Genomic DNA, 27,115 nt, shown 5'->3' with positions numbered 1-27,115 from the left:
GCAGGAGCGTGTTTGGTGCAGCTGAGCCCACACATTACCTCAGCCACTGCTGCCAGACGAGCCCTGAAACCTCCTGGCCGGTGGCAGCAGGGCCTGGAGGCCATCTGAGGTAAGTTTGGTTATGTGTTTTCATTCCTGTCTCACAGGCAAACCCGTGCACAGCCCTGGGGCTTGTGTCCGAGCGCGTGTGACAGTGCAGGAGCGCCGGGGGTTTACCCAGGCCAGGGCTGAACCTGAGCTGCAGCCATGGCAGGAGCTGTGCTGGCCAGTGCCCGCTGCTGTGCCCTGGGGCTCTTGGCAGCTGCATGTGCAGATGATCCCCTTCAGTGTCCCAGAGCCAGGGGACAGCGCTGTCCCCAGCGTGCCTGGGGAGAGGTGGTGCTGTCACTGCAGCCCACGGTGCCCCACAGCTCCCTGGGGAGGGGCGGCCAGCCCCAGTACCCCCAGGGGGGTGTCAGCAGGAGGGGTGGCTGTGCCCTGTCCCTGGCCAGGTGAGTGGCACCTGCTGGGAGGGGCAGAGAGCCACCTGGGGTGCCCCACATTCGGCCGGGGTAGGGGTTGGTGTCCCCTCAGCCCAGCCTGCCTGCCGAGCAGCGTGGCTGAGGCAGGCTGAAGGGCTCCCCCCCTGCCCACGGGGAAGGCAGCTGAGAGAACACCGCCAGGCTGACCACCTGCACCTCCCGTGCCAGCCAGGGGACGAGCCCGGGGCAGGGCACACACGCTGGAGGGCTCCAAGAGCACCCGGGGCTGCCCTTGGGGAGCCGCACCAGCGTGTGGGCACGTCCCACCCTGGGCTAAACATCGCCTGGGGCACGGCCTGAGCTGGCAGAGGGCACACCCCGGGCCTCTGTCCCCTCGTGTGCGCCCACCCTGCCCGTCACAGCCACGGGGACGCCCTGAACTGCTGCAGCAGGCAGAAGATGGCAGCGGCCAGGGCCGTGTGCTGGCGGGCCAGCAGCTCGGTGCCCAGCTCGGGGCAGAGCTGCCCGTGCAGCTGCTGCTGCAGGGCCTGCACCAGCTGCTGGTAGGTGCCCACCACGTCCCCCAGCGCCGCCGCCAGCTCCTGCTGCCGCTGCCCGCAGCGCCGGCAGTGTGTCACCTGGAAGCAGGTCACTGCCAGCTGCACCAGCCGGTCGAAGGTGGCCCTGAGGGCGCACTGCACCTCCGCGGCAGGCTGCTCCGGGCTCAGCAGCGCCCGGCAGCTGGACAGCAGCGCCTGGGACGCCCAGCCCAGCGCGCCCTGGCTCTGCACGCCCTGCTCCGCGCACTGGTGGTGCAGGTGGGTGGCCTGGCTGCCGCAGAGCTTCCCCACGACCTCCCGCAGCTCCACGGTGCAGGCCAGGAAGTGGGAGAAATCCGCGGGGCTCACCCACGCCTGGTCCTTCAGCTGCCCCAGCACGCGGACGTGGGGGTCCTGCCCCGCCGTGTCCCCAGAGACAGGGACAGGGAAGGCGCTCCCGGGAGCGCTGCAGCTGCGGGCTGGCGGGGCGGTGAGGGGCCCTGGCAGCTCGGGGGGGCTGGATTCGCGCTCCCCCCGGCTGTGGGGCTGCGGGAAGCAGCTGAGGTAGGGCAGGCGGCAGCCGCAGCGCTCCAGCCCTGCAGGGGCTGGGCAGGGCGCGGGGGACACCGGGGTCTGCTCACCCTGCTCGGCGGTAAAGCACAGGAACGAGTGCTGTGCAGCCCCCTGGGCTCCTGCTCCTTGCCCCAAGGGAACTGAGGAGGTGGCAAGCCCTGCAGGTGCAGGCAGGGAGCAGTCCTTCCCCAGCCCCGCCGCCTGCTCTCTGGGCAGACAACCCTGTGCAGGCTGGGGCTCGTTTTTTGGGTCTCCTTGGGTCTGCTGCTGGGGCTCATGTCTCGGCTCTCCTGGCTGCCCTGCGCCCTGCCCAGGGCTGCTCAGCAGCTCCCGGGCAGAGCCCGCTCCTGCAGGGGATGCTGGCAGCGTCCTGCCACCCGCCCCGGCCCCCAGGCACCCGCGGCTTGCCTGCAGTGGGTCGTGCCCGCGGTCCTGCAGGCCGTGTGACACGGCGCTGAGTGGCACGGGGTCTGTCCTGACCCCCAGAGAGAGCCAGGAGAGGCGGCTGAGCAGCCCCGAGGCGCTGCTGCAGCCGGCCAGGAGCTGCGCTGGGTGCGGGAGCCGCGCCTGCCCCCCGAGCCCCTTCCGCAGGGTCTGCCCGCTCCCCGGCCCGCTGCTGGACAGCACGGGGTGCGACACGGGCTGGGATAGGGGCTGGGACACGGGCCGGGACACCGCCGCCTCGCAGCTGCTGCTGGCACGGCACTGACCCCGAGCATGGCCCTGACCATCAGCATGGCACTGACCCTGGGCACAGCACTGACCATTGCCATGGCACTGACCCTGAGCATGGCCCTGAGCATTACCATGGCCCTGAGCATCACCATGGCACTGACCATCACCATGGCACTGACCCTGGGCACAGCACTGACCATTGCCATGGCCCTGACCATCAGCATGGCCCTGAGCATCACCATGGCCCTGAGCATCACCATGGCACTGAGCATTGTCATGGCACTGATCATCACCATGGCCCTGAGCATCACCATGGCACTGACCCTGGGCACTGCCCTGACCCTGGGCACTGCCCTGACCCTCAGCACAGCACTGACCATTGCCATGGCACTGACCCTGAGCATGGCACTGAGCATCACCATGGCACTGAGCATCCCATGGCCCTGACCATCAGCATGGCATTGAGCATCACCATGGCACTGACCCTGGGCACAGCACTGACCATTGCCATGGCCCTGACCATCACCATGGCATTGAGCATCACCATGGCACTGACCCTGGGCATGGCACTGAGCACTGTCATGGCACTGACCATCACCATGACACTGACCATTGCCATGGCACTGACCATGGGCACTGCCCTGACCATCAGCAAGGCATTGAGCATTGACATGGCACTGGCCCTGGCCATGGCACTGACCATCACCATGGCCTTGATCATCACCATGGCCCTGAGCATGGGCACTGCCCTGACCATGGACACTCCCCTGACCATCACCATGGCACTGACCATCACCATGGCACTGACCCTGGGCACTGCCCTGACCCTGGGCACTGCCCTGACCCTCAGCACAGCACTGACCATTGCCATGGCACTGACCATCACCATGGCACTGATCATCACCATGGCCCTGAGCATGGACACTCCCCTGACCATCAGCATGGCCCTGACCATCAGCACGGCACTGACCCTGGGCATGGCACACCCCATCACCATGGCACTGACCCTGGGCACTGCCCTGACCATCACCTTGGCACTGACCATCACCATGGCCCTGAGCATGGGCACTGCCCTGACTATGGACACTGCCCTGACCATCACCTTGGCACTGACCATCAGCACTGCCGTGACCATCAGCACTGCCGTGACCATCAGCGCTGCCCTTGCCGCTGCCACAGCGGTGGCCCTCGGCGTTGCTGTCCTGCCAGGGGGCCAGGGAAGGCTCCAGCCCGGCAGGGAGCAGCCCCGGGTGCTGGGTGGGCTGCCGGGGAGGGGCCGCGCCGGGGCCGGGGGCCGGCGGCAGCAGCAGGGGCTGGTCGGAGGGGCCCGCAGCAGCACAGGGCGCAGCGCCGGCCCGGGGCTGCGTGCCCGGCAGCTCAGCGCCCTGCTCCTGCAGCCCTGCAGCGGGCACACGGCTCTCCCCGCTCGGACTGCCGGGGTCTGCCTCCCCCGGGGCGCTCTCCTGGGCAGCTCCACTCTGGCCGCGGGGAGGGGGCTCCGGGGCCAGCAAAGGGGGCTGCTGTGGCTGCGGGCTGCTGTCCTGCTCCCCACACTGGCCACCAGCAGGGTGAACGTCCAGCAGGGAGGCGACCAGCCTTTCCATCGCCGACTTCGTCTCCGTGGTGTCAGGCTCGGTGTGCCGCGGGGCAGAGCAGGGGTCTGCGCCAGCAGAGCCCCCCTGGGCCCGGGGGGCTGCGGCCAGCCCCCTCTCCGTGTCCTCCCCCGTGTCCTCTGTCGGGGGCTGCGCGGGCGGCCAGGAGCAGCAGCGCTGGGGAGAGCCTGGGGCAGCTGCAGGGAAACTGACCTGCGAGGTGTAGTCAGTTTTCAGGAAGGACCTTCTCTTCCTCAGGCTCTTGCTGCAGGTCAGCTCCTTCTCCTGGCCCTGCTTCTCCCTCCTGGCGGGGTTCTGCCCCAGGCTGTAGCACCGCAGCCTCTGGGGGATGCAGGAGGAGTGCTCCGTGCCCTCCCAGGACGCTGTGTCGTGGCCTGGTGGCAAGAAAAACATGGAAATCAGGAGGCAATCCCGGGCAGCAGAACGTCCTCATGCCCACACAGGGAGCCAAAAAGCTCCTGGCACAGGACGGGGGATCACAGGCACAGAGGTCCAGCAGCAATGCCTGGCTCCCGAGGGCAAAGGGAATTGGGAGACTCATGATCAAGAACCCACATGGAGTGGGATGTCAGAAAAATCAGAGCCTGGCTGTGTGGCTGCAAGGGCTGGTGAGGAGGGAGCAGCTTCACCTGGAGGCAGGTGTGGCTGTCATTCCCCAGGTGAATCTGGGGGCAGCAGCGGCACAGCAGAGCCCTGCCCACAGCTGTAGGCGTGTCACCACACGGAACACCCATGGCCAGAGGCTCACAGCTGGACACTTGGCTGGTGACAATTTCTGCAGTGACAGTCCCTGCCTGAGCACAGCACAGTGCCTGTGCACTGCTGCAAACGCCAAAACTGCTCTAATGGCGTGAGCTCAGTTCTTAGGAGGTTCTGTTAACACTGAACGAGCTGATTCCTTCAGGAACGAGAATACTCCCATTTCTGAGGAAATACAGTGGTCAGGGAGCTGCCCAGCCCTGGGAATCCTTGACCCAGCTCTGAAACCAGCCTCTGACCCGAGCACAGCCTTTGAGCCTGGGGGTTCATGTAGCAATGTTTTACAGGTTTGGGGGATTCCAGAATGCCCCTCCTCGGTAAACTGACTTTCCCCAGCACCCAGTCTTTGCACGTGGTAACAAATCCCCCTGCAATCGCACTGTAAGGGGGCTGAGGGGCGGCCTGCAGAGGGCAGGGGGGATCAAAGGTCCTTCCAAAGTCCTGGAAAAGCCCCCAACAGCCAGCTCAGTAGGACCGATTATTACCCTGATTTTTTAAGATTTTCTAAGCCTTCTGATGTATGCATTCTTGTAGCAAACTGTCTCACACACTTCCTGTAAACAACCTATTGTTTTGCATTCTTTTATGGAGGAGGAGAAATTTGATGGACTGTTGGTTTGTCCACCTTGGAGAGGGGGCGCTGTCACCCTCCAATCCACTGCCACCTTTGGAAATCTAAAAAGGCTGGAGTCATGAAACGAATTTCTCTTTTTTCCCTGGGGAGCAGCGTGCCGTTCCGCGCCCCGCAGCCACACGGGGCAGCGCCGGGGCTTTACCTGCCAGCTCGGCGGGGCTGAGCCTGTCGGCAGCGTCGTAGAACTCCTCCTCGGAGCTGGAGTCCCCGAAGCCCGGCGGCGGCCGCAGCACCGGCTCGCTGTCCCGGCTGCAGCACAGCCCGCGGGGCGCCGGCGGCACCGGCAGGGAGCAGGAGCAGCCCCCGCTGCCCCGGTGGGCGCCGCTCATCTCCCGCACGGGGGGCAGCTCCGCCCGGGAGGAAGAGCACGCTCCCAGCTCCTCTTCCTCCAGCGCATCCACGGACTCGCTGGAGCCGCTCGTCTTGCAGCCGCGGCTCTCGGTGCGCGCCGAGTCGGACGCCTCGGAGGCGCTGTCGGTGCCGGGGTCGCCGCCGGTGGCCCCGGGGCCGGCCGGGCACCGCTCCGAGCCGGGCTCCGGCTCCCAGGAATCCTCCGAGTCGCTGCAGGCTCGCGATTCGTACCCTGCGGGGTCAAGGAGCCCGTCAGCCCAGGCTGTGGGTGGGGGGCTCAGCCCGACCCCGGGGGCTCAGCCCAAGCTGCACCCCCCGAGCTGCAGGGCAGGGTCCTGATGGAGCTGGGGGTGCTCCAGCCCCCCGAGCTGCAGGGCAGCGTCCTGATGGAGCTGGGGGTGCCCCCAGCCCCGAGCTGCACCTAACCCAAACCCAGCCCAGCTGACCCCAAGGCTCGGTCCCCGCAAGCCCGCAGCTGTCGGAGAACCAGGGCACCGTGAATGCTGGAGAAGCCCTCCCAGATCACCGAGCCCAGCCTGGATCCAAGGCAGGTACCACCGCACAGCCCCGGGCTGCTGCTGCTGCTGCTGCTCCCAGGGTCCTCCCAGCTCCTCTTCCTCCAGCGCATCCACGGACTCGCTGGAGCCGCTCGTCTTGCAGCCGCGGCTCTCGGTGCGCGCCGAGTCGGACGCCTCGGAGGCGCTGTCGGTGCCGGGGTCGCCGCCGGTGGCCCCGGGGCCGGCCGGGCACCGCTCCGAGCCGGGCTCCGGCTCCCAGGAATCCTCCGAGTCGCTGCAGGCTCGCGATTCGTACCCTGCGGGGTCAAGGAGCCCGTCAGCCCAGGCTGTGGGTGGGGGGCTCAGCCCGACCCCGGGGGCTCAGCCCAAGCTGCACCCCCCGAGCTGCAGGGCAGGGTCCTGATGGAGCTGGGGGTGCTCCAGCCCCCCCCGAGCTGCAGGGCAGGGTCCTGATGGAGCTGGGGGTGCCCCAGTCCCGAGCTGCACCTAACCCAAACCCAGCCCAGCTGACCCCAAGGCTCGGTCCCCGCAAGCCCGCAGCTGTCGGAGAACCAGGGCACCGTGAATGCTGGAGAAGCCCTCCCAGATCACCGAGCCCAGCCTGGATCCAAGGCAGGTACCACCGCACAGCCCCGGGCTGCTGCTGCTGCTGCTCCCAGGGTCATCCACCCGCCTCCTCCCCACCCCGTGTAAAAAAAAGCTGTTTGTATAAACCTTCCTCAGCCGAGACACGGTGCAGCTGCTGTTTTTTCTCTCCCCAGGTGAACACGGAGGCGTTTGCATCCACGAGGAGCCGGTAGTAGCCCGCGATGAGGCAGACCAAGTCCTTAGCACTGTTTGACTCCAGCAGCAGAGTAAGCACCTTTTTTTGGTTTATTTTTCGGAGGTGAGGGGGAGAAAAAGTAAAGATTAGAATAAGCAAATATTGTTTGTATGCAGTCAGCAGGAACAGGCAGCACAAGGACAAGGCACCCCCTCTGTCTCTTACAAGGAGGCACAAAAAGGAGTAATTTATTTTCTTGCCTTTGCTGCATCTCAGTGATTGAGGAAAAATCGCTTTTCCTCAGCAGGAAAAATCCCTTCTCTCTAGCAATATTTTGTCTGCTCTAAGCCCTTTATCCTGGTGAGTGCCCAGCCCCTGGGGAGGGCTGGTGGTGCAGGAGGCTCCCGTGCCCACCCGGTGCTCACCTTCAGGTCCTGCAGGTAGATCTTGACGGTGCTGACGCGCTCGGAGTCCTCGCTGAGCTCCACCCTGCTGATGCTGGGGAACTCGGCCAGGCTGCTGACCATGTTCAGCTTGCTGTTGACGATCTGGCTCACGCCGTGCTTGGCGCCCACCAGCAGCGCCACGTACGACTCCCTGTCCTGCAGCTGTGGGGCAGGGTTACCCCGGGGCAGGGACCCTCAGCCGGGCTGGGCAGGGCCCCCCGGGCCCCCCGCCCTCCCGGGGACCCCTGCACTGCCCCTCCTTGCTGCTCCCTGCTCTTTCCCCCAGCAGCAGCCGCCTGGCAGAGCCAGGGACGTGGCTGGCAGCAGCAGGTCGCTGTCAGCAGCGTCACCTGGCAGTCCCCATGTGGAGCCAGTGACACCTGCTGCAGGGTAGAAACTTCACAAAGACATTTCTGGGCTTGCAAGAAGTGTCAGTGCTTTTTGTTAGGGTGAGACACTTAATGAAAAATGAATTAACGCACATGTACTCTGGCAGACATTGTTCAGTTTGCAGGTGGGGGTGAAGTTTAGCACTGCTGTGACCCACGGGTGGGTCTTGCAGGGGTACAGGCCCACCAGCATGGCTCAGCTCCCTGTGTGACACAGCTTGTGCTCTGCAGCTGAGCACAGACCCACCTGGGGACAGGCAGGACAATCAACAACCCAAGAAACCTCGTGTGAAGAGGGAAGAGTTCTTCCTCACTCTGAGGTTTCAGGGATTCCACTATTTTCTCAACGCTTTGAAGCCTGCCCAGATTTCCCAAGTACTTTATAACACACAGGGTTTAGTGAAGAGCAAGGGATGCAGCCTCCAATCAGACAAACACGGAAACTGCTCAGTGCTGTGGACTCCTGAGAGGAATGAAGCTGAGCTTTCCCAGCACAGCCCCTCACTGAGAGGCACGGAGCCTGCCAGGACAGGGAGGGCAGCGCGGGCCCCCAGCAGCCCCTCACACAGCCCCTACCATCATGGTGGCGTTGAAGATCATGCTGCTGTACATCTTCAGCTCCCCCAGGATCTGCAGGTAGCTCAGGCGCACCTGGGCCGCGGCGGGCGCCTGCTGGGGGGCGAGAGGGGACACAGTCACCAACGGGGGCTGCAGCAGCACACAGCCCGGGCTCGGGGCTGCCACCTGCACCTGGGCAGAGAACACCCAGGTGACACGCAGGTCAGCTCCCCCAGGATCTGCAGGTAGCTCAGGCGCACCTGGGCCGCGGCGGGCGCCTGCTGGGGGGCGAGAGGGGACACAGTCACCAACGGGGGCTGCAGCAGCACACAGCCCGGGCTCGGGGCTGCCACCTGCACAGCCAGCTCAGCCTGCCCGGCAGCAGAGCTGCCCAGGACCACCCCACACGGCACAGAGCAGGGAGCGTGGGCAGAGAACACCCAGGTGACACGCAGCGGGGCACGCTGTCCCCTGGGGCTCACAGCCTACCTTCTGCCGAGGGTCCAGCAGCACCTGGTTCCTCTTCAGGTGGTAGCTGATGGCTTTCTTGATGTCCTTGCCCCGCATGTTCCGCAGCAAGGTGGGCGAGATGAAGTTCTCGATGCCCCAGTCCCTCCTGGCAGACAGAGGGAAGGGAGCACGGGGGGTGCCAGCCACGCTGCCCCCAGCAGCACAGCGCGGGGCAGGGCCACCAGGCAGCCCTGGGGGGCTGTGACACCCCCGTGGCCTCGCTGGCTGCAATTCCCTGCTGCCAGCAGGTCAGGACAACGCGCACAGTGCGCACTTTGGGGCAGAACGGCCGTTTTCACGAGGTGTCACAGGAGGGAATTCACGGCCTGCGAGAGCAGCGCAGTGCCCATCTCCCCCCACCATCCCCGGCATGGGGGCTCTGTGCTGGCGTGCCCCTTGCTGTGGTGGCAGGGCTGTGACATTCCAGCAGGGCCACAGCGTGGGCCAGGCGTGCTGCTGCAGGCATTAAACACCCGTGGGGTGACAGCGGTGTGGCTGCCACTCCCTGCACACAGCTGGGCACATCTGGCTGCACACGAGGCTGCCAGTGCTGGAAATTACCCTGGTCACCACAGCAGTGCTGGTAATTAACGGGTAATTAACTGCTGCCTGGAGCAGGGCCCCTGCAGGGCAGTGCAGTGCAAGAGCACCAGCGTGCAGCACAGCACACCTGCCCCTTCTGAGAGCATTTTTTGGCCATTCCCCACAGATCCCAGGAGCTGCCACTGCCCAAAGGAGGTATTCCTGGCATGCCTCTGGCTGTGCAGGGTGGATGATTGCACCCTCTCTCTCCAGTCAGTACTGGCAGGAGCAGCTCGGGCAACCACCCCTGTGTGAGAGATCTGCAGTGTCAAACCCCTGGCCCTGTGACAAAAACCCTCCCTGTGCCTCCCAGTAATTACATATCCTCTGAACAGAGGGGAACACAGGTCTCCCAGGAAAGTCCTGGGAAGCTGTGTAGACGCTGTGGGAAACTTAGAAGAAATAATTCAAACAATTATTATCTCTCTTTCTGTAACCACTGTTTATAAATATGGTTCTCCTCAGTGCACTATTCACAGATCACCCATAGTGGTAAAAAAAAATTCCTGCAAGCCAATCAAGTTTTAAATCCACCATTATTTCGATAAACACTGTAGATTTCTAATAATAAAATGGCTTTTCATACCTTCTGATGCTAAAGTCTCTAGATCACCTTTAGAGTGTCCACATCACCTTTACCCGTCCCCAGCACCCCTTCAGTAGCAGGGGGTGCTGGGGACAGTTAAAGGATCAGGACAGTTGAGGACAGGGGGCCCTGAGGCCACCCTGCAGCACAGCCAAGAGGCTGCAGTCCCCTCTGGACTCTGTGCAGAGCTAAACAGGGACAAACAGTGACCTGATGCCACTTTTGGGGTCTCCAGGTTTTGCTGGGCTTAGTGACAGCAGAGCACAGGAATAGGAATTTTGGGGTTTTTTTATGTGTGGAGACACATGGTTTGACTCTATTTTCTCAGAAGGTTGAGTTATTATATTGTGATATATATTATATTAAAATACTATATAAAAACTATACTAAGTGAACAGAGAGAAAAGATTGTCAGAAGGCTTGAAAGAACAAGAATAGAATGAAAAACAAAATCTTGTGCCTGCTCACAGCCTTAATACAAGTGGCTGTGGTTGGTCACTCATTGAACACAATCCACATGGAGCAATGGAAGATGCACCTGTGGCATTCCACAGCAGCACACAGTTATTGTTTGCATTTCTTTCCCGAGGCTTTCAGTTCTTTCAGGAAAGAAAAATCTTAATAGGCAATGTTTGATAAAATACCAAAATTGCACGGGAGCACTCACTCGATGTATTTCAGGGACACCTTCTGTGGCTGGGCGCAGGCAGAGATCCTCTCCTGGATGTGCAGGGCGGCCAGGCGCAGCGCCACGCTGCACTTCATCTCCACTGCAAACCTCTCCTGGAGCACGTCGCTGCAGCTCTGGGGCAAACACAGCACCCTCAGGCCACGGGAAGGCAGGGCAGAGCCACCACCACCACCCACGCAGCCCGCCAGGGCTGTCCCCACCAGGCACGCAGGCTGACTTCAGAGTTTAGGGCAAATTGAGCTGAAATGCCCAGATTCTGAGTGCCAGCCCGAGGCACGCCCTGGTTTAAAGCAGGAATGAGCATGGGGCGAGGAGGGATTGCCGAGCACGGCCCCAGGGTCACCTGCAGGTACAGATACTCAAAGGCCACCGGGTCTTCCTGCAGGAGGTCCAAGGGGTCCCTGGGCACAAAGCACACCCTGAAGAGGCAGCGGTAGTCGTGAGAGTCTCTCTTCTGCACCACCTGCAAGACAGAGGGGTGTCACAGCACAAGCCCCCCCAGGGGTGCCCCAGGAGCCTTTGCCCTGCAAACCCACGGGAATGGGTTCACACCACTGCAGGGACACGGTGCAGACTGGCCTGAACAAACACAAGGAGACTTTGCTAGCGCTCATAACTCCATCTCTGATGCTCCATCTGTTTGTTTCTTCTCCCTGCAGTAGCCCAGAGGCTGCAGCAAGACCTCATGTGCATGCCCACTGATCCCAAACACGTGCAGTGTCACCAGGACAGAGGCACCGGGGCTGTGTGATAACAGCAGGGGAAGGGGCAGGCTGCTCTGCTTTGGAGCGCAGTCACAAGGCACAGCAGCCCTAAGCAGACCCCTGAATCATCCCTGGAATGTCAGTGCAATGTCAAGGCTCTGAGTTACCCATCAGCATGTTTTATTCTGGGCAGGCGGAAATCCTGACCCGTGTGCTCAGTGGTGGGACAGCTCCAGCCCCTGAGGGAGTGCAGCTGGATGGTTCCCTTGTGTGCCTTCCCGTTCTGTGAGAGTGCAGGGACCCCTCTGCAGCAGGCTGCCCGCCACCAAACCCAGCAGCAGGGAGCTGGGGCAGCTCAGCAGCACCCCTGACAAACCTGCACGGCTGCAGGATGCCACGGGCTCACAGGGCACAAGGTCCTGGCCCAGAATTCAGCCCAGGTGGCCCCTGCCAGGGTGGATACCCTGCCTGCCCGGGGAGCTGTGAGCAGAGAGGTCGGGCACAGCTGCCCTACAGCTGCCCCAGGCTCCAGCAGCCCTCTGCAGGCAGGCTGCTGTGACAGGGGGCACAAAGGATGTCACCCACGACTGCCCTCCAGGCAACACCAGCCCAGGGGTGCTGCTGCGTGTGTGGGGGCACTCAGGATGCTCCCCAGGAGCCCTTCCCCAGGGGAGTGGACACCCAGAGGTGGTGGCATCGCTGGGGCCGAGCTGAGCTGGCCCCTCCGGTGACCCCTGCAGCGCCGGGCTCCCTGTGCCCTCTCCTGGGGGGCAGTGCCCCTCTGCAGGGCTCGGGGGGCACGGGGGCCCCGCTCACCTGCGCAATGAGCTCCTCCTCGTGCAGCAGGTGGATCTTGGCCAGGCTGTACTGCTCCTCCAGCGCCAGCGCGAAGTGCGCGATGCTGCGGATGGACAGCTTCTCCTGCAGCGTCAGCACGATGTCCTGCAGGGCACAGGGCTCGCACAGGGCGCGGCTGCGGGCTGCCACGGCGCGCCCGCAGCGATCCCAGCAGCTGGAGGGCACGCGGGCAAGCTGCAGACCCCGAGGGGTCACAGGTGTCAGACCCATCCCCTGGGGCTGCCTGGGCCCAGCTGCCTCACACTGACAGCTCTGCTCTGCAGCTGGGTGCTGCTGGGCACTTTGTGTCACCCTGAGTGACAGAAGCACCCCGAGGGCTTGCTCTGTGTGTTATTCCAGATCTCCAGAACTCTGCAACATTTGGGAAATGTCCCAGGCCAGGCTGGGCAGGACTGGAAATGAGAGGTGTCCCTGCCCATGGCAGGAGGTTGGAACTGGATGGTCTCTAAGGTCCTTTCCAACCCAAATCTATGATTTTTGACAAAACTAAAAAAAAAGAACTTGCTAGAAACACTTCTCTCCAATAAACAAGAATTTGAGACCACAATTGTGAAAAACCCTACCACATCCCACTGAAGCTGGTGTTTCACTTTGAAATAGAGAATTCTGTCAATATTCTAACTGCTATGGAAGTAACAAGGTTTACTTTTGGCAAAAACAAAAGATCACCTCAGGCTTGACTGAGCACAAATTGAAACAGAAGCCCTTGGGCTCACTCAAGCCTTTTGAGGCAAGCATAAAGGTTTGACTCACCTCAGTTCTAAGCCAGGATGTCTCAGAACCCAGAGGACTTTCTGGAAACACCTAACTTGGGAAGCATTTTACTCATTTAGGTGTTTCTGGAGGGCACTGGTTAGAGTTGCTCTCAGAAACTGGGAAAACTTGTTGCATGTCAGAGCTGAGCAACTCCAGTCAAAGACAAAGAGCTAATCCATCCTTTAGAAATTAAACCCTTGGGGACAGGCACTCAAATATCTTTTTACAAGTCTTCCTTCCTTTCCACCTCCTAGTTTTATTTCACTATTTTATTTTTCTACACCCTGCAAGTCAAAAGGCTTGCAGACACTCACTTGCCTGAGAGACCACAATGGTTTTGTGAAGCTTGAACGAGCTAGACACACTCCTCCTTTTCTGAGGAAAGTTTTCACTGCATGATAAATGAAATCTCTTTGTGTTTCCCTTCAATACACTTTCAGAATGCCTGTCCCTCCTGGGTATCTCCCACAGCACCTGCACTGGTGCAGGACACCACCTGTCCTTTAAGTAATTTGTGACCTCCAGCCACTGGCCATGGCCAAATCTTACCAAGCCCAACAGAAACTCTGAGCAGCCACAAGGACCAGGCCAGGGGACCTGGAGGTGTGCAAGGCTGTGCCCCAGCACAGCACTTTGGGGAGGGCTGGACCCCAGCAGAGCAGCACCGTGCTTTCAGGGGAGTGATCAGAGGGAGGATCACGCTTTGCTCAGGAGGATCCTGTGCTGCTCTCTGACCTGGGGGTGAATCAGTGCTCGTGTCTAGAGGGGAGCACCTCACAGTGCAGAACGGGGCTGGGGTCAGCCAACCCAGCGTGCCCAGCAGTGCCACAGCTGGGGGGCTGCAAGGGCCCTGCCTGCCCCTCTGCTGCTGGGCACGGAGCCGCCTTACCTTCACAGTGGTGCTGCTCTCAAACCTGAACGCCTTGGTCTGTCCGTTCTCCAGGTACACCTTGAGAACGTTGGGCATGAACAGGAGGGAGCTGCCCTGCGGAACGGGAGCAGCAGCTGGAGCCTCGGGCACACAGCCTGCGGGCACAGCTGCTCTGCCCGGCCCTGCCACCCAGGAGAAGCCTCCTCTGCCCTGGCAACCCTCCTGCACGGCGCCTGGCTGTGCTCCTGGCGCGGGAGACAGGAGGGGAGCACAGCAAGCGCCTTTCCCTCGGGGCAGCTGGGCAGCCCTGCCGCGGCCCCAGCGGCCAAGCAGGACCCGGCAGGCGCTGGAAGCACAAAGCCAAGCTCCCTGTCACCACCAGCACCCGGCGGTGCCTCGGGAAAAGGCATCCTCCCCTCCCAGCAGCAGGATCCCCGTGCTGCCCGCTGCCCCGGCACTGCCCCTGCCGCGGGGTGCAGCCATGACGTGTTAGGAGAAATCCTTTGCTAGGATTTTCCTCCTGAGGACCTGAGAAACCTCAGGAAAAAAAACGTAAGCAATAATTATCTGCTGCTGTGGAATGCAGCAGGTGCAGCTGGGATTGGTGCATGTTGGTTGTTTCGAATTGATGGCCAATCACACTCAGCTGGCTCAGACTCTCTGGGTCCTTTGTTATCATTTCTCTCCTGTCCTTTCTAGCTTCTGATGGATCCTTTTCTCTCTATTCCTTTAGTATATTTTATTGCATCCTTTTAATATAATACATATCATAATATAATAAACCAGCCTTCTGAAACGTGGAGTCAAGGTTCTCCTCCCCACACACGGGGAATCCACCACAACGGGGAGCCTGCCAAACCCACAGCGCTGCTTCCACCCAGCCCTGCCCCGAGGTCTGACAGCCCAGCACGTTCCCGGCAGGGGTGATGGACCACAGTGTCCTGAGATGGGTCCCAAACACGTGGCACAAGACGAGGACACCCTGCTGGGTGCTTGGAGAAGGGTCTGGGGGCTTGGCTGTGTCCTCTGATCCCCTTTCAGCCCTCCCTGCAGCAGGGGATGCCTGCCCCTGTCCCCCAGCTCCACCATGGCTCCCCTGGCTGCTCGGGGCTGAGCAGGTCACCCCTGCACCCTGGAGCTCCTGCTCAGCATCTTTGTCCTGTTCTTGGGCCAGCTCCCACCGCCTGAGGGGTTCATCTCCTTGTCAGAGAGTCGCAGGGGCAGGCACGGGGTGCCTGGGGTGATCCCCGCTGTGCTCCACTCACTGTGCCTCACGTTGCAAACCTCACAGAGACAGAGAGCCCAGAGCCCCTGGAAGTGCTGCCAGGGCAAACCTGAGACCCTTCTGAATCCCAGCCTTGCTCCTCTCACAGCCATTCCTGGAGCACAAGCTGCCTGCAGCCACCACTGACAAAAAACAAGGGAGCGCTGCTGCTCTTTCCTGTAGCCCAGCTGCCGGGCCCTGTAACAAACCTCGTGTCTCTGGACAGCCCCAGGACACGGATGCTGCTCACAGCACCCACACATCTCCCCTTCCCTCCACGGCACCTGCCCTGCAGCCCCTGCCCAGAGCAGCGCCGCTCCCCTGCCCCGCTCCGGAGCGCCAGGGAGGCTCCTGCCTGTCTGTGAAGCTCTCGGAGCTGAGATGAGCTAACCCTGCAGCCGCAGCAGCCGGGCAGGGCCGCCTCCCCAGCTCCCCCTGCCAACAACGCTGCCCGGCTCCCCGGGGGCTGTCCCCGGCGCAGCGCTGGGGATGTGGAACACATCACGGCCTGCAGCGGGCAGGGCAGCAGCGCGGCTCGTTAACAATTCATGCGGCAGCCCGCGGGGTCGGGTTTCAGCTGCAGAGCGAGCGCCGGGATCCTTCCCCGGCCGCAAGGATCACTTAGCCGCGCTCCATTAGCATGACAAGAGCGGTGTATTTACTGAAACTGGAGGCTGCACGCTTTTCAGGGCCATAATGCCCATTTTGGCTGCCTTCGTACGTCAGCCCGCGGAAAGGAGAGCAGCCCTAAAGCACTCAGGGCTGCCGAGGTGCATAGTGCTTTTCCAGAAAGGAATCATAAATATGCAACGGATTTATTCACTCTTCCTCTGTGCTAATACCTCACTGTTCCAAACAGGTTACATATCCAGATGGCGAAAAGGGAATCTAACACCAGCGGGACGCCAGCACCTGAATTAATTTATGCTGCCTTTGTGCTGTCATTAAATTAACGGCAATCTAAACACTGACCGTGTCCCTCCCGTGCACTCGCGGAGGTTGGAGGCTCTAGGGGGGCTCGGAGGGCAGCATTCCCTCCACAGGTGCCTTCCTTAGGCTCTCACACCCCGTGCTTCCCCTTGGGAGCCGCGGCTCGGGCACTTAGAAAGTGACACAGAAGGAGCCGTTCGGGAGCTGTTCACACCTTGGCAGGACGCGAGAGCTGAGCCCTGTGCCGCAGGAGAGCAGCAGCAGCAGCCCCGTCCCAGGAGCTGGGAGCCAGCTGAGGCCAGCACAGCCCTGGGGACACCCAGGGTGCAGAGCAAGCTGCCCCTGAAGCTGGAGCACAGCTTAGGTGACACCTAAGAGCAGGGGGACAGAGCCGCCGGGCACGGCCTGTGCCGGGGGCACCTCCGGAGCGCATCGCCCTGGCTAGCACCGCGGCCTTCCCCTCTCCGGGCCGGATTCGTCCTGTCTAACACTTAGGGAGGGCTCGCCGTGGAGGGGTTAGCCCCTCAGGGAGGCCAGCCTGCTCCCGCAGCGCGGAGGGAGCGGTCTGAGCGCCGGGAGCGGGACAGAGCCAGGCAGGCGGTGACTGCCAGCAGCCCGGGAAAGCGCACCAAACTCCAAACCCCGCAGCCGCCCGTGCTTCCCGCCTGCCCCGAGGGCCCCGAGCGCAGGCACAGGCTGCCCAGGGCCGGGGCAGAGGGGCACGGCGAGCCCCAGCCCCCCGCCCCACGGGAGAGCCCCCCGACCCTGACCTGCGAGTGCCCGTTCAGCAGCACCTCCTCGGCAAACCGCACTTTGACCGGGTTGGTTTTCAGCCTGGCCCTCTTCTCCTCGGTCAGGAACGACGACTTGGGGCCGCCCTGGAACGACAGCGGAGTTCGGGCGGGGCAGAGCCCCGGGGCGCGGCTGGGGGCTGCTCGCCCTGCGCCCCTCGCACCCGCCCGGAGCGAGTCCTGGGGGTCCCCTGCGCCCCCAGCCCTGCCCAGCCCTTGGGAGCGGCCCTGCAGCCAGCCCTGGCTGCCCAGCGAGCCGCCACGCGTGTGCGGTGTCCCTGTGCCCGTGTCACCGCTGTCCCCCACGCCCGGAGCCCGCAGAGCGGCTGTGAGCTGCCCGCAGCCGGCCGGCACGGGGAGCGCCTCAGCCAGCTCGGAGAGAGCCTGGCAGCGAGGGACAGAGCCCTGCCCGCTCTGCTGGGCTGCCCGGAGAGCCGCACACAGCCCGGAGAGCCGCCCGCGGCCACCGGGGACGGGACAGCACGGTGCCCTGTCACACCGCCTTGCTGTCACCCGGGCAGGTCCCACCAGGCTCACGCGTTCAGGAACTCTGCACAAGCCCCCATGTGGGTCCCCAAGAGCGGCAGCAGAGCCCCTCGGTGTCCCCCCCGGGAGCTGCCAGGCAGAGCCAAGCTCGCTAGAAGTGCCGTGCCTCCTGCCGCAGCCCGCCCTGCCCTGGGGACACGAGGTGGGGACACCGCACGGGGTCTGGGAGCAGCCCCCGAGCTCTCGGCCCGGCCCGCAGCCTGGCCCCGCACCGCGGCTGCGAGGAGCGCTGCCCGCCCTGCCCGGGATGCCCAGGCCCGCCCGAGGCTCTGCCCAGCCCTCCAGCCCTGCCCCGCGCCCTGGGGGCCGAGCGGGGGCCACTTACGGCCGCGCAGCGCAGGACGGTCAGCAGCAGCTCGTCCCCGGCGTCCCTGCAAAGGCGACAGTCCCCGCGGTCAGCGCGGGCGGCAGCGCGGCCCGGGGACACGGGGACACGGGGACACACCTGATCAGGCTGGCGGCCCGCTCCACGGACAGCCCGTCCACCGCGCTGGAGTTGATGGAGAGCAGCTGGTCCCCCGGCTGCAGCTTGCCGTCGGCCGTGCTGCCTGCGGGGCGCAGCCCAGTGAGGCACGGGCGGCCCCGGCCGGGCACACATCAAAACCCTGCGAGGCCATCCCCCCGAGGCCATCCCCCCGAGGCAATCCCCTCCACCCCTCAACCCCGCACCGCCGGCCCCGCCACTCCCTGGTGTCCCCAAGTGCCACACCTGCACCTGGGGTGTCCCCAGTGGGCTCCCCTTCCCTCCCAGCGCCTGCTGCTTCAGCAACCACAGCTGGCTGGCCAAATAAAAGGGGCAGAAGGACACCACCTGGTGTGTCCCTGCCTGTGTCCCTGTCCCCCACCCGAGCCCCCCTCTGCCCGTGGGGAGCCCTGCAGGATCTGGCTGTCCCCTTGTCACAGCCCAGCACACCGGGAACCAAGCAAGGGCCATGGGCTCCCATCAGGCTGAGAAGGGCAGGATTTTGTGCTTCAGTTTTAGCAAAATATTGATTTCTTCTGATTTGGAGGAAAGAGAAGCGCAGCAGGAAAGAAACCCCACTTCTTACTCCCCACAGCTCTCGGGTGATTTCAGCGTGTTTCACATGGGAAAAGGCATAAAGAGGAGTGGGAGTGACAGAGGTGCATGCCCTGGCCCAGAGCCCAGCCAGCCCCCAAACAGCGGGCTGCCACACTCACACCAACGGGTGAAAACCACGTGGTTTTGTGCACCCATTAAAAAAAACCAAAAAACCAAAAAAAACCCCAAAAAACAAAACAAAACAAAATAACCAACACAAACACAAAAAAAAACCAAAACCAAAAAACAAACAAACAAACAAAAAAAAAAACCAAAACAAAAAAAAAAAAAAAACCTACTAAGAAACAGAATCGGAGTTTTTGAGTTGCACCCATCCCTTGTACAGCTAGAGGAGCTGATCTGCTCGATTTCAGCACTGCCTGCACCCAGCAGCAAACCCCTGAGCCACAGGGCTGGCAGCCCAGGGTCTGCCCAGATCACCGTGCCCACAGCGGAGCAAGATGAAATTCTCTGAGACAACATTAAATTCTCCCTCTGCATTTCAGGTGAAACGCCAGGAAGGCCTTTGCTTTGAGCAGCTCTCTGCATCAGGTGAGCAGAGCTGAGGGAGCCGTGGGGACCCTGACACAGGCTCAGCCTGTGGGGACAGGGACGTGTGGTGGCTGCGTGTGCCGCTGTCACCGCGGCCGTGCCCAGGGCTCACACGCCCCGCAGCACCCCCGAGAGCACAGCCCCTGCCTGAGCCGAGCCCCGACGCTGCTGGGCTCTGCAGGGCACACCTGCCGTGACGGAGGCGATGGTCAGGGGCAGCCCGGGGCAGATCTCGAAGCCGTAGTGCTGCAGCACCAGGTCCTTGTACACCGTCACTGTCACCTTGGCCCGGCCGGGGGGCTGGGCTGGGCTGTCCCCAGCGCTGTCCATCGCTGCCACGCTGCCCCTGGGGACCAGAACACACGGGTAAAGGTCGTGTAAGCACCCTGTGCCCAAAGGATCCACAGCACTCCCTGCTGCCTGGGGGCCGGCTCTGCAGCCAGCAGCGGCTCCCTGGGCTCTGCAGGAGGCTGAGGACATCAGCCTGGGCGTGAGCACAGCTCCCCAGCCCGTGGTCACACAGCAGGACAGGCCCAGGGGTGCCCCAGCACAGGCCATGACTCCACCCAGAGAGCAGCAGCACCTCCACCCAGCGTGGGGACGCACAGCTCTGCGGGATCCACCAGCCCAGGATGGCCACCCTGTGCCCACCCTGTGCCCACTTTGACTCCCAGACCTCAGGGAAGGAAAGCAGCCACGGACCAGGAGCCCTGGTAGTGCAACCTAGTCAAAAATGCGGGCCCCCAAAGAGAAGCTTGAGCCCACCTTCCAGAAGAGCAAGTTTCACAAGGAGCAACGCTGCTATTTCCTCCTCACAAAAGCACAGCAGAGCAAGGCAGCAACATCAGTCCCTGGGAGCCAAGGGGGGTGCTTACAGAGGCTGCTGCCTTTCTTTTTCCGCGTGTGTGCTTCCCAGGAACAGAAACAGCGAGCAGGACGTGCAGGCTGTGCCAGCCCTGCTCACTGGAGCACAGCCTGGTGCTGCCTCTGACCAAGGGTGAGCAGAGTGCTCCCTCCTCAGACCCCACTCACCTGGGTGCGCTGTCCCGAGAGCGATGAAGCCATTTTGCTACCATTTGCTCTATTCTACATGCTTTTCGTGCATGGATTAAGCTAGTCTCCAAATCTCCCATTTACCTGGAGGCGACAGAAATGACAGGAAAAGAGAGTGACAGTGACTGGGGGGTTCCTCTGGACAGCTTTCAGAGTCACCAACACTAACTCACAACCCATCACTAAATAAAACAATATTAATTGTGTTGTCTAACACAGAGAGATCATCTTGTGAAGAGCAGAGCTGTGACAGAGAGTGGCACCTGCTGTGACACTCACACACCCCTGCCCACCCAGCCTCCCCTGCTCGGTGCTTTGGTCACCCTTCCATGGCAGGCAGTGATGTCCCCACTCCTTCCCCAAGGATTTCATGGCTCCATGGGCTTCTTGTGGAGGTGCAAGGGCTGCTGAGCTCCCCAGCCCCACACGAGGCTGAGTGCTCAGTGAAAGCAGGCACTTGGCGTGACACTGACTGCAGACAGCAGTGCATGCTGCACAGCCCAGCAGTGAGCCCTGCAGCCGTGCCCCACTGCCAAACCTCTGAGCTCTGACCCTGGGAACAGCTGTGGGCTGGGCACAGCCCAACACAAGTGAAACAAATTATGCCTCCATCTGCCAGAAGCCGCGAGGAGTACCAGCTCCTTGTGTCTGCAGCCCTAAACTGCTGTATCCACCTTTCACAGCGTGCCTTCTGACCAGCCCAGGAGCTCCACACGTCCTGACCTCCTCCCTCGTGTCTTCTGCTGGGCCTGGACGTGCTGTGCCTCAAGGACTTGCTCTGTCATGCTGGGACAGGGGGCTGCTGCTGCTCCATGGCAGAAATGCTGCTGCAACAGAAATACCAGTGACTAACACAGCACGGATGGCTGGAAACTCAGAAATGAGGAACAAAAAAATGTGTCTCAACAGAAACTGGTCCTCTTCCACCCAGCACCGTCCCAGGTCCTGGAACTTGCCAGCTCACAGTTTCTAACCAAGAAGGGAGGGCAGGACTCACATGTGGTGGTGAGCTCCTCACAGGGAGCCACTGCAGCCTGCTACTCAGCCCTTCAGCAGTTCTGGCACTGGGCACTCTCTGGGCACTTCTGTCCCAACACAAGACAAATCATCCTGGTTCTTCAGGAACACAGCTCCTGAGAGGCACCTCTGAACCACAAACGGGCACCCTGTGATCCACTGTGCCTCCAGAAATCACAGCTGAGGAATGGGAAACGTGACCCCTGCTCAGAGAAATGGGGATCCTGTGATCCACTGTGCCTCCAGAAATCACAGCTGATAGGATGGGAAATGAGACCCCAGCTCAGGGGGTGCCCAGGAAGCGACCAGGGCAGGAGCAGCAGCTCTGCAGCCTGCAGCACACATGCAGATCTCCCCGGGGCAGCCTGAGCTGATGCAGCTCCTGCTGGCCCTGCTTCCCCTCTCTGCTCAGCAGCACAAAGTGCTCTGGCCTTCCCACTGCCCCAAGCACCCCAAGGCTGCTCTGAGCTCAGGGAATGTGCTGCCTGCAGGGGCTGTGCCCCAGGGCTCTGTGCTGGGGTGCCTGGAGCTGCTGCTGCACCCTGACCCTCCTGAGGTGCCTCCTCCCTCTGCAGCTCCAGCCCCCAGCCCTTCCCTCTGCAGGAAGGACAGATTTTCCATCTGGCCTTCACAGGAGAGAATTCCCAGAGAAAGTCTCTGAACCTGTAGGACAAGGAGGAACAGTCTGAAGAATGAGGCCTTCACAGGAGAGAATTCCCAGAGAAAGTCTCAACCGTAGGACAAGGAGGAACAGTCTGAAGAAGGAACACAAACACTAAGAGCTGATGGAACGGAGCCCTGAGGAAAGGAAAGGAGCTGCCCTTCCAGGAAAGTGGTAACTGGAGTGCTTGGCACAAACAGCAGGTGTCCTAGAGGAGGCAGCTGGGCAGGTATTTCCCTAAAGCAATGCACAGCACCAGGAGCAGCTGTCCCCACGGCATCCCCGGGGCACCCTGAGCAGGACAGAGCCACCAAGGCCACCCAGCCGGCTCCTGCCCCAGCCTGGGGTGCCCCAGGGCTCCCTGCTGCCCTTGTGCAGCTATTTCTGAGCCAAGCCCTGAGCCCAGCACTAAGCAGCTTGAGCTGGGGTCCTCCCACACAGAGCTCCTCCAGATTGTTGTTATGAATAAGAAGTTATCTGTTTTTTTTTTAAGGTTGCAGAGTAAAACAAGTTGGACCAGTGCTGTTAAGTTAGCTTCATTGTTAAGAGTTCTTCTTCAATTACCCGTTAATGGTCGGTGATTAACCATTGTGCCCCTGATGCTTGCCAGGGACCCTGCCGGTACCAGGAGAATGGGAGTGGCATCAGAGCCGGTATGCAGATGAGAAATGCATTGCACCCAATTTTGCGGTTTTCCAAGAAAAACTAAAACCCCTGAAATCAACGAGCCGACATAGAACTAGGGGAGCTAGGTGACGTCTAAGGATGGGAGCGCAGTCCCGTACCTGCTTGGATCCTTTTTGCTTCTCACCCTAACCTAAAAAGATGCTGATTAAAGAGACGCCCCAGGGTGTTAGACAAAAAAGCAGGAATCTCCTAATCTCCCGTGAGGACGGAATCCCCAGCTCTGCCTGCAGACCAGGACAAAGCTGCATCCTCCTCCTCCTCCTCCATGCCACACCTGGGTCGATTTCTCCCCACCTGAGCTGATTCTTCTTAATAAAGGCATTAAAAAAGGAGAAAGATCTCCTGCCCGTTTATTGCAATTGTCACAGGGAGCTGTGACTCCACGGGGGTTTTCGTGGCCACCCGCCCTTCTGGAGAGCCACAGCTCAGTGTCTTGAGGAACACCAGGTGGGTTTTCAGGAGTAAGGCAGAGCCAAAGGTCAGGGCAGCCGTGTCAGGACGTGCACAGCACACATCTGACCAGCAGGGAAAGCCAAACCCACTGCCAAGGAGAGCGCTTCAGCATTTCATGGCCAGTATTAATTCACTATCATTCAAAGTATTAATTCACGGGCAAAAGTCTTCCTGGTATTTTTGACATGGCGTGTTTGTTTCCAGGTATTGCCTCCCAGCAGACGTGGCAGCAGGAGCAGCAGTGGGAGCAGCAGCACCCCTGCACCTGCTGACAGAGAAAAGCCTGGTCAGAAGCTGCCACAGGCTGCTGTAAAGCTCTGGGTGCTCTCCACCTGCAGCTCCAGCACAGGGGCTCGTGGCAGCGCTCCTTGTGGTGTTTGCCATCAGCAGGGAGCTGGGTGGGCTCTGGCTGGGGGAGGAAGGAACCCAGAGCAGCCCTGGGAGACGGACTTGGGGTGCTGGTGGGTGAGAACTGGCCCTGCCCTGGCCGTGTGTGCTGGGACCCGGAAACCCCCCTGTGCTGGCCTGGCCCCAGCGTGGGCTCACGTGAGACCCCACCTGCAGAGCTGCCCAGCCTGGGGAACAGCACAGGAAGGATGTGGAGCTGCTGCAGCCAGGCCAGAGCAGGCATCCTGTTTGATCAGGAGTCTGGAACAGCCTCTGCTATAAGGAAAGGCTGAGAGAGTTGGCATTCATAAGGCTGGAGAAAAGAAGGCTTTGGGTGACCTTAGAGCCCCTTCCAGCACCTACAGGGAGCTCAGGAGAAAGATGGGACAGATTTTTAGCAGGGCCTGTAACGACAGGTCAAGGGATGAAGGGTTAAAAGTAAAAGAGGCAGATTGAGACTACATAAAAGCAAAAACCAATGCACAATGAGGTGGGGAGGCACAGGGTGCCCAGAGCAGCTGTGGCAGTGCCCAAGGACAGGCTGGATGGAGTTTGGAGCAGCTGGGCCAGTGGAATTTGTCCCTTCCCATGGCAGGGTGTTGGGTTAGATGCCTTTAAAGGTCCCTAGCACCCCAAGCCACGCTGTGGCCCCGTGGTGTTGTGTCTCTGTGGCACATCCTCACACCGTGCAGCTCCAGTGAGGCAGGGCTGGTCCCTGCCCAGGCCAGCCCAGCTCAGCAGGCATGGTCTGCTCCTGCCCAGAGGCTCAGCACATCCCCGTGGCCCCGGGCAGGAGAGGGAAACTGAGCTGCTTCCTGCCCAGCGTGGCCCTGAGCTGCACCAGAAGATCTTCTGGCACGGGCGAGCGTCTCTGCAGCACAGCTCTTGAAGGTCAGCCAGGGCTGCTGAGACACGAGCACGGAGCACTCACCCACCCATTTCCCACAGAGCTCCTCAAGATGCTCCTGGACACGCAGCCAGGGAGGCAGCTGAGCCAAAGGAGCGGGGTCAGAGCTCCTGGCACTCTGTGCTCCCACCACACTGGCCGTGCGTGTGCAGGGAGCGAAATTACTGCAAAAAGATAATTTTAAAAGGAAAACAGAACAAAACCCCACAGTGTGGCCATCCTGCCTCACCAGCCTGTGACACCTGCCTGGTTTGTGAGGAGAGCAGCTGCCCCCAGGGGCCCCTGGCCCTCCCTGGCTCACAGAGGGAGCCTGTGCTGTGCCACAAACCCGTGGTGCTCAGCGCTTCTGGGTGACACCAGGCAAAGAACACACACCAGCACCACCGCCCCCAGAAACAAAATTTTTTTAAAAGCACTGTTGCTTTGTAATGCTACAAAGCAGATTTGAGAATCAGATTTTTGCCTATAAACAAATGCTACCAGGAAAAAAACAAATAAACAACAACAAAAAAAAAAACTGAAACAAGCAAAGAAACCCTACAATTAAAAAACCAAAAAAACCCCAAAAAACAAAAGCCAAAACAAAACAACAACAAAAATAATAAAGAAAAAAATAAAACCAAACACCAAAGAACCCCCAGCAAAACAAAAAAACCTCAACCACATAAAAAACCCCCTACAACTACCCCCATGCTCCATCCAGCTGCTGTAAACCAAGGAAAGACAGCAAGAGAATTTGGCCCTTGTCAGCCCAGGGAGGGCAGGAGAGGTTCTGCACATGTCTCCTCTCCCAGCTGGCAGCGGTGAGGTTTGACACAGACACACTCTGGTCCCCAAGGAGCAGAATGAGCTCTACAGTATGAGTTTCTGGGCACACAGAGGCCTCAGGCGCCAAGCAGAGGTGGTTTCAGCAAAGCCACCCTGGGCTGGCTGGGGCACGAGGGGAGGAGCAGGCACAGCTCTGTGCAGGGTGCACACAAACTGAAGGAGACGATAAACAGAACCTTCAAGGTGGAAAGGAGGGAAATCAATACTTCCCTCTTGGGTAGCTTTCACTCCTAAAAATAGCCGGGTGTGGAAGCGTGTGAAGACTTTCCCCCTCCAGCTGCATCTCTCTGGGCAGGAGCTCCAGCACAGAGGGAATGTTTGCTCCTGCTCCCCCCACCCACGGCTCCTTGTCGGGGTGGGGAGCAGAGCTGCCTCCCAGCACCTGGATGGATCCTCCCCCGTGCCCTGCACTCACAACACCAGAGCCAAGCTGCTCTCAGGGGCACTGTCATGGCACTGGCACGCTGCACGGCAGGGAAAAACAGCCAACAAAAGAACCACACCACTCCCAAAAAAAGGTTCTGTGCAGAGCTCTGTCCTGGTCTCCGTGAACTGGAACCAGCCTGTGCAGCCCAGCACTCTGGGGTATCCCCATGGCCTTCCTGGGACTCTCCACAGAGGAAAAAACTCCAGAGCAGCTCCTCCACATCTGCCAGCTGAGATCTCAACACGTGCTGGAAGCAGCTCTGGCATGGCCTTTTGGCAAATGTCAGAAAGGAAGGACAGGACAAAAGGGAAGATGCCTGCCTTTAAGAGATATTGATCCAGGAGTGTCAGGCCACACACAGAGCCATGTCAGAGGAGCCCAGAGCTTTGCCCAGCTCTGGAAAGACAGGCTGTGCACAGAGAGAGAGCCCAGAGCACTGAACAGCACCAAGCACCTGCCTGACAGCAGATTGCTCAGCAAGAATTCAGAGGGTAATTCACTAAACCTTCTGGGAGTGAGCCCAGCACAAATTGCCCAGCAGCACACACGGAAACCTGTGCCACCTGCCTGCTCCTGGTGGCAGAACCGGGCGGGCAGAGAGGCCACGGGCTGGGCAGAGGGTTTGCCATGCCCCTGCTCTCAATCCCGTGCCCTTCCCACCCGGTGTGGCCCCATCAGCCTGGCCAGGGCAAGGCACAGATGGGGGAATGAGGCAAGTGCCTCTCCAGCCAGGAATTGAAGCAGGGGGGATTACTTGCTGCCTGCAGACCTCCAGAATTCCTGTCTTTTCCAGCCTGGATTTTTCTCAGGTTGTACATCACTTCTCCCAGCATCTGTCTCTCTGCCTTGCTGAGAGATCCCCACTTGGGAGCAAGAACAGAATCACAGAAAGAGATAAAGTGCAGGAAATGCTTCCCTGAGGGCTTCCTATCCCACAAGATTGCCATTTCTGCCTCTGAATCTGCAGAATCTCCTGGGTCAGCAAGGAGAATCCCCTGGGAGGAGAGCTCCGTGTCTAATGGAGAGCTAACATTTCCCATTTTACAGCCCCCTCAGACCACTCAGACTTATCTCACACATCCCACTGGCTCCCTAAGTCTCACCCAGACCCGGCTGGGAGGAGAAACGCCAGGAAACTTCCCAGGAGTGGAGCAGACACACCTGCAGCAGGGAGCTGCGAGCTCGTCAGTGAAAACCCGCGATGCTCGGCAGATGCGGAGCGCCAAACACAGCGGGGCAGGCGAGATCGCAGTGCCGGGGAGCCGTGCAGACGGAGCAAGCCGGCTTGGGGCAGCGGCAGTGCCCGTGTGAGCCCCTCCGGAGCCCCGCGCCCCCGCTCCAGCCCGGCATCCCCCCGCTGCCCCTGCCTCCCGCTCCCGGCTCAGGCGAAACTCCTCTCGCAGCCTCAGCGGCCGAAACCCCCGGCTGCGAATTGCACAGCCGAGACCCGCGGGAGGGTTTCTGTCCGCGAGTTTTGCTGTTGGAGAGCGCGGCGCGCCCGTGCGCGGCTGCCTCGCCCCGGCAAGGAACCCTACCCACGGCGTTTGGGGCGAGATCGGGCAGAAAGCGCTAAATCCTCACGCCGGAGCCGGCAGACGCGCGGAGGGAGCGGGGCCCCGGCGAGCCCGGAGCAGCCCCGCGCCCATCCCCAGGGTCCCGTTACCTGCGGCCGGGAGCGCAGCGCTGCCGCGCCCGCGGGGCACCGGCGGCTTCTC

At 61.1% G+C, this 27,115-nt stretch overlaps 1 protein-coding gene across 1 annotated transcript; it reads right to left on the bottom strand.

The window, feature by feature from the left end:
- On the bottom strand, positions 1 to 27,115 carry FRMPD1 (FERM and PDZ domain containing 1). The gene is made up of 20 exons (XM_039696355.1): positions 27,064 to 27,115; positions 20,708 to 20,860; positions 20,013 to 20,117; positions 19,169 to 19,326; positions 17,814 to 17,916; positions 17,694 to 17,739; positions 16,802 to 16,909; positions 13,856 to 13,951; positions 12,169 to 12,294; positions 10,992 to 11,111; positions 10,625 to 10,761; positions 8,769 to 8,895; positions 8,298 to 8,393; positions 7,312 to 7,494; positions 6,838 to 6,985; positions 6,230 to 6,419; positions 6,052 to 6,080; positions 5,397 to 5,837; positions 2,626 to 4,235; positions 1 to 2,356 (listed from the first exon to the last, which is right to left on the bottom strand). Exons 3-20 carry the CDS (start codon positions 20,111 to 20,113, stop codon positions 878 to 880), a joined length of 5,298 nt encoding a protein of 1,765 aa, XP_039552289.1. The 5' UTR covers positions 20,114 to 20,117; positions 20,708 to 20,860; positions 27,064 to 27,115; the 3' UTR covers positions 1 to 877.

This window comes from Passer montanus, unplaced genomic scaffold (genome assembly GCF_014805655.1).
Source record: "Passer montanus isolate IOZ18808 unplaced genomic scaffold, ASM1480565v1 scaffold97, whole genome shotgun sequence".
Lineage (NCBI taxonomy): Eukaryota > Metazoa > Chordata > Aves > Passeriformes > Passeridae > Passer > Passer montanus.
This window is presented reverse-complemented; position numbering and strand designations above follow the sequence as displayed.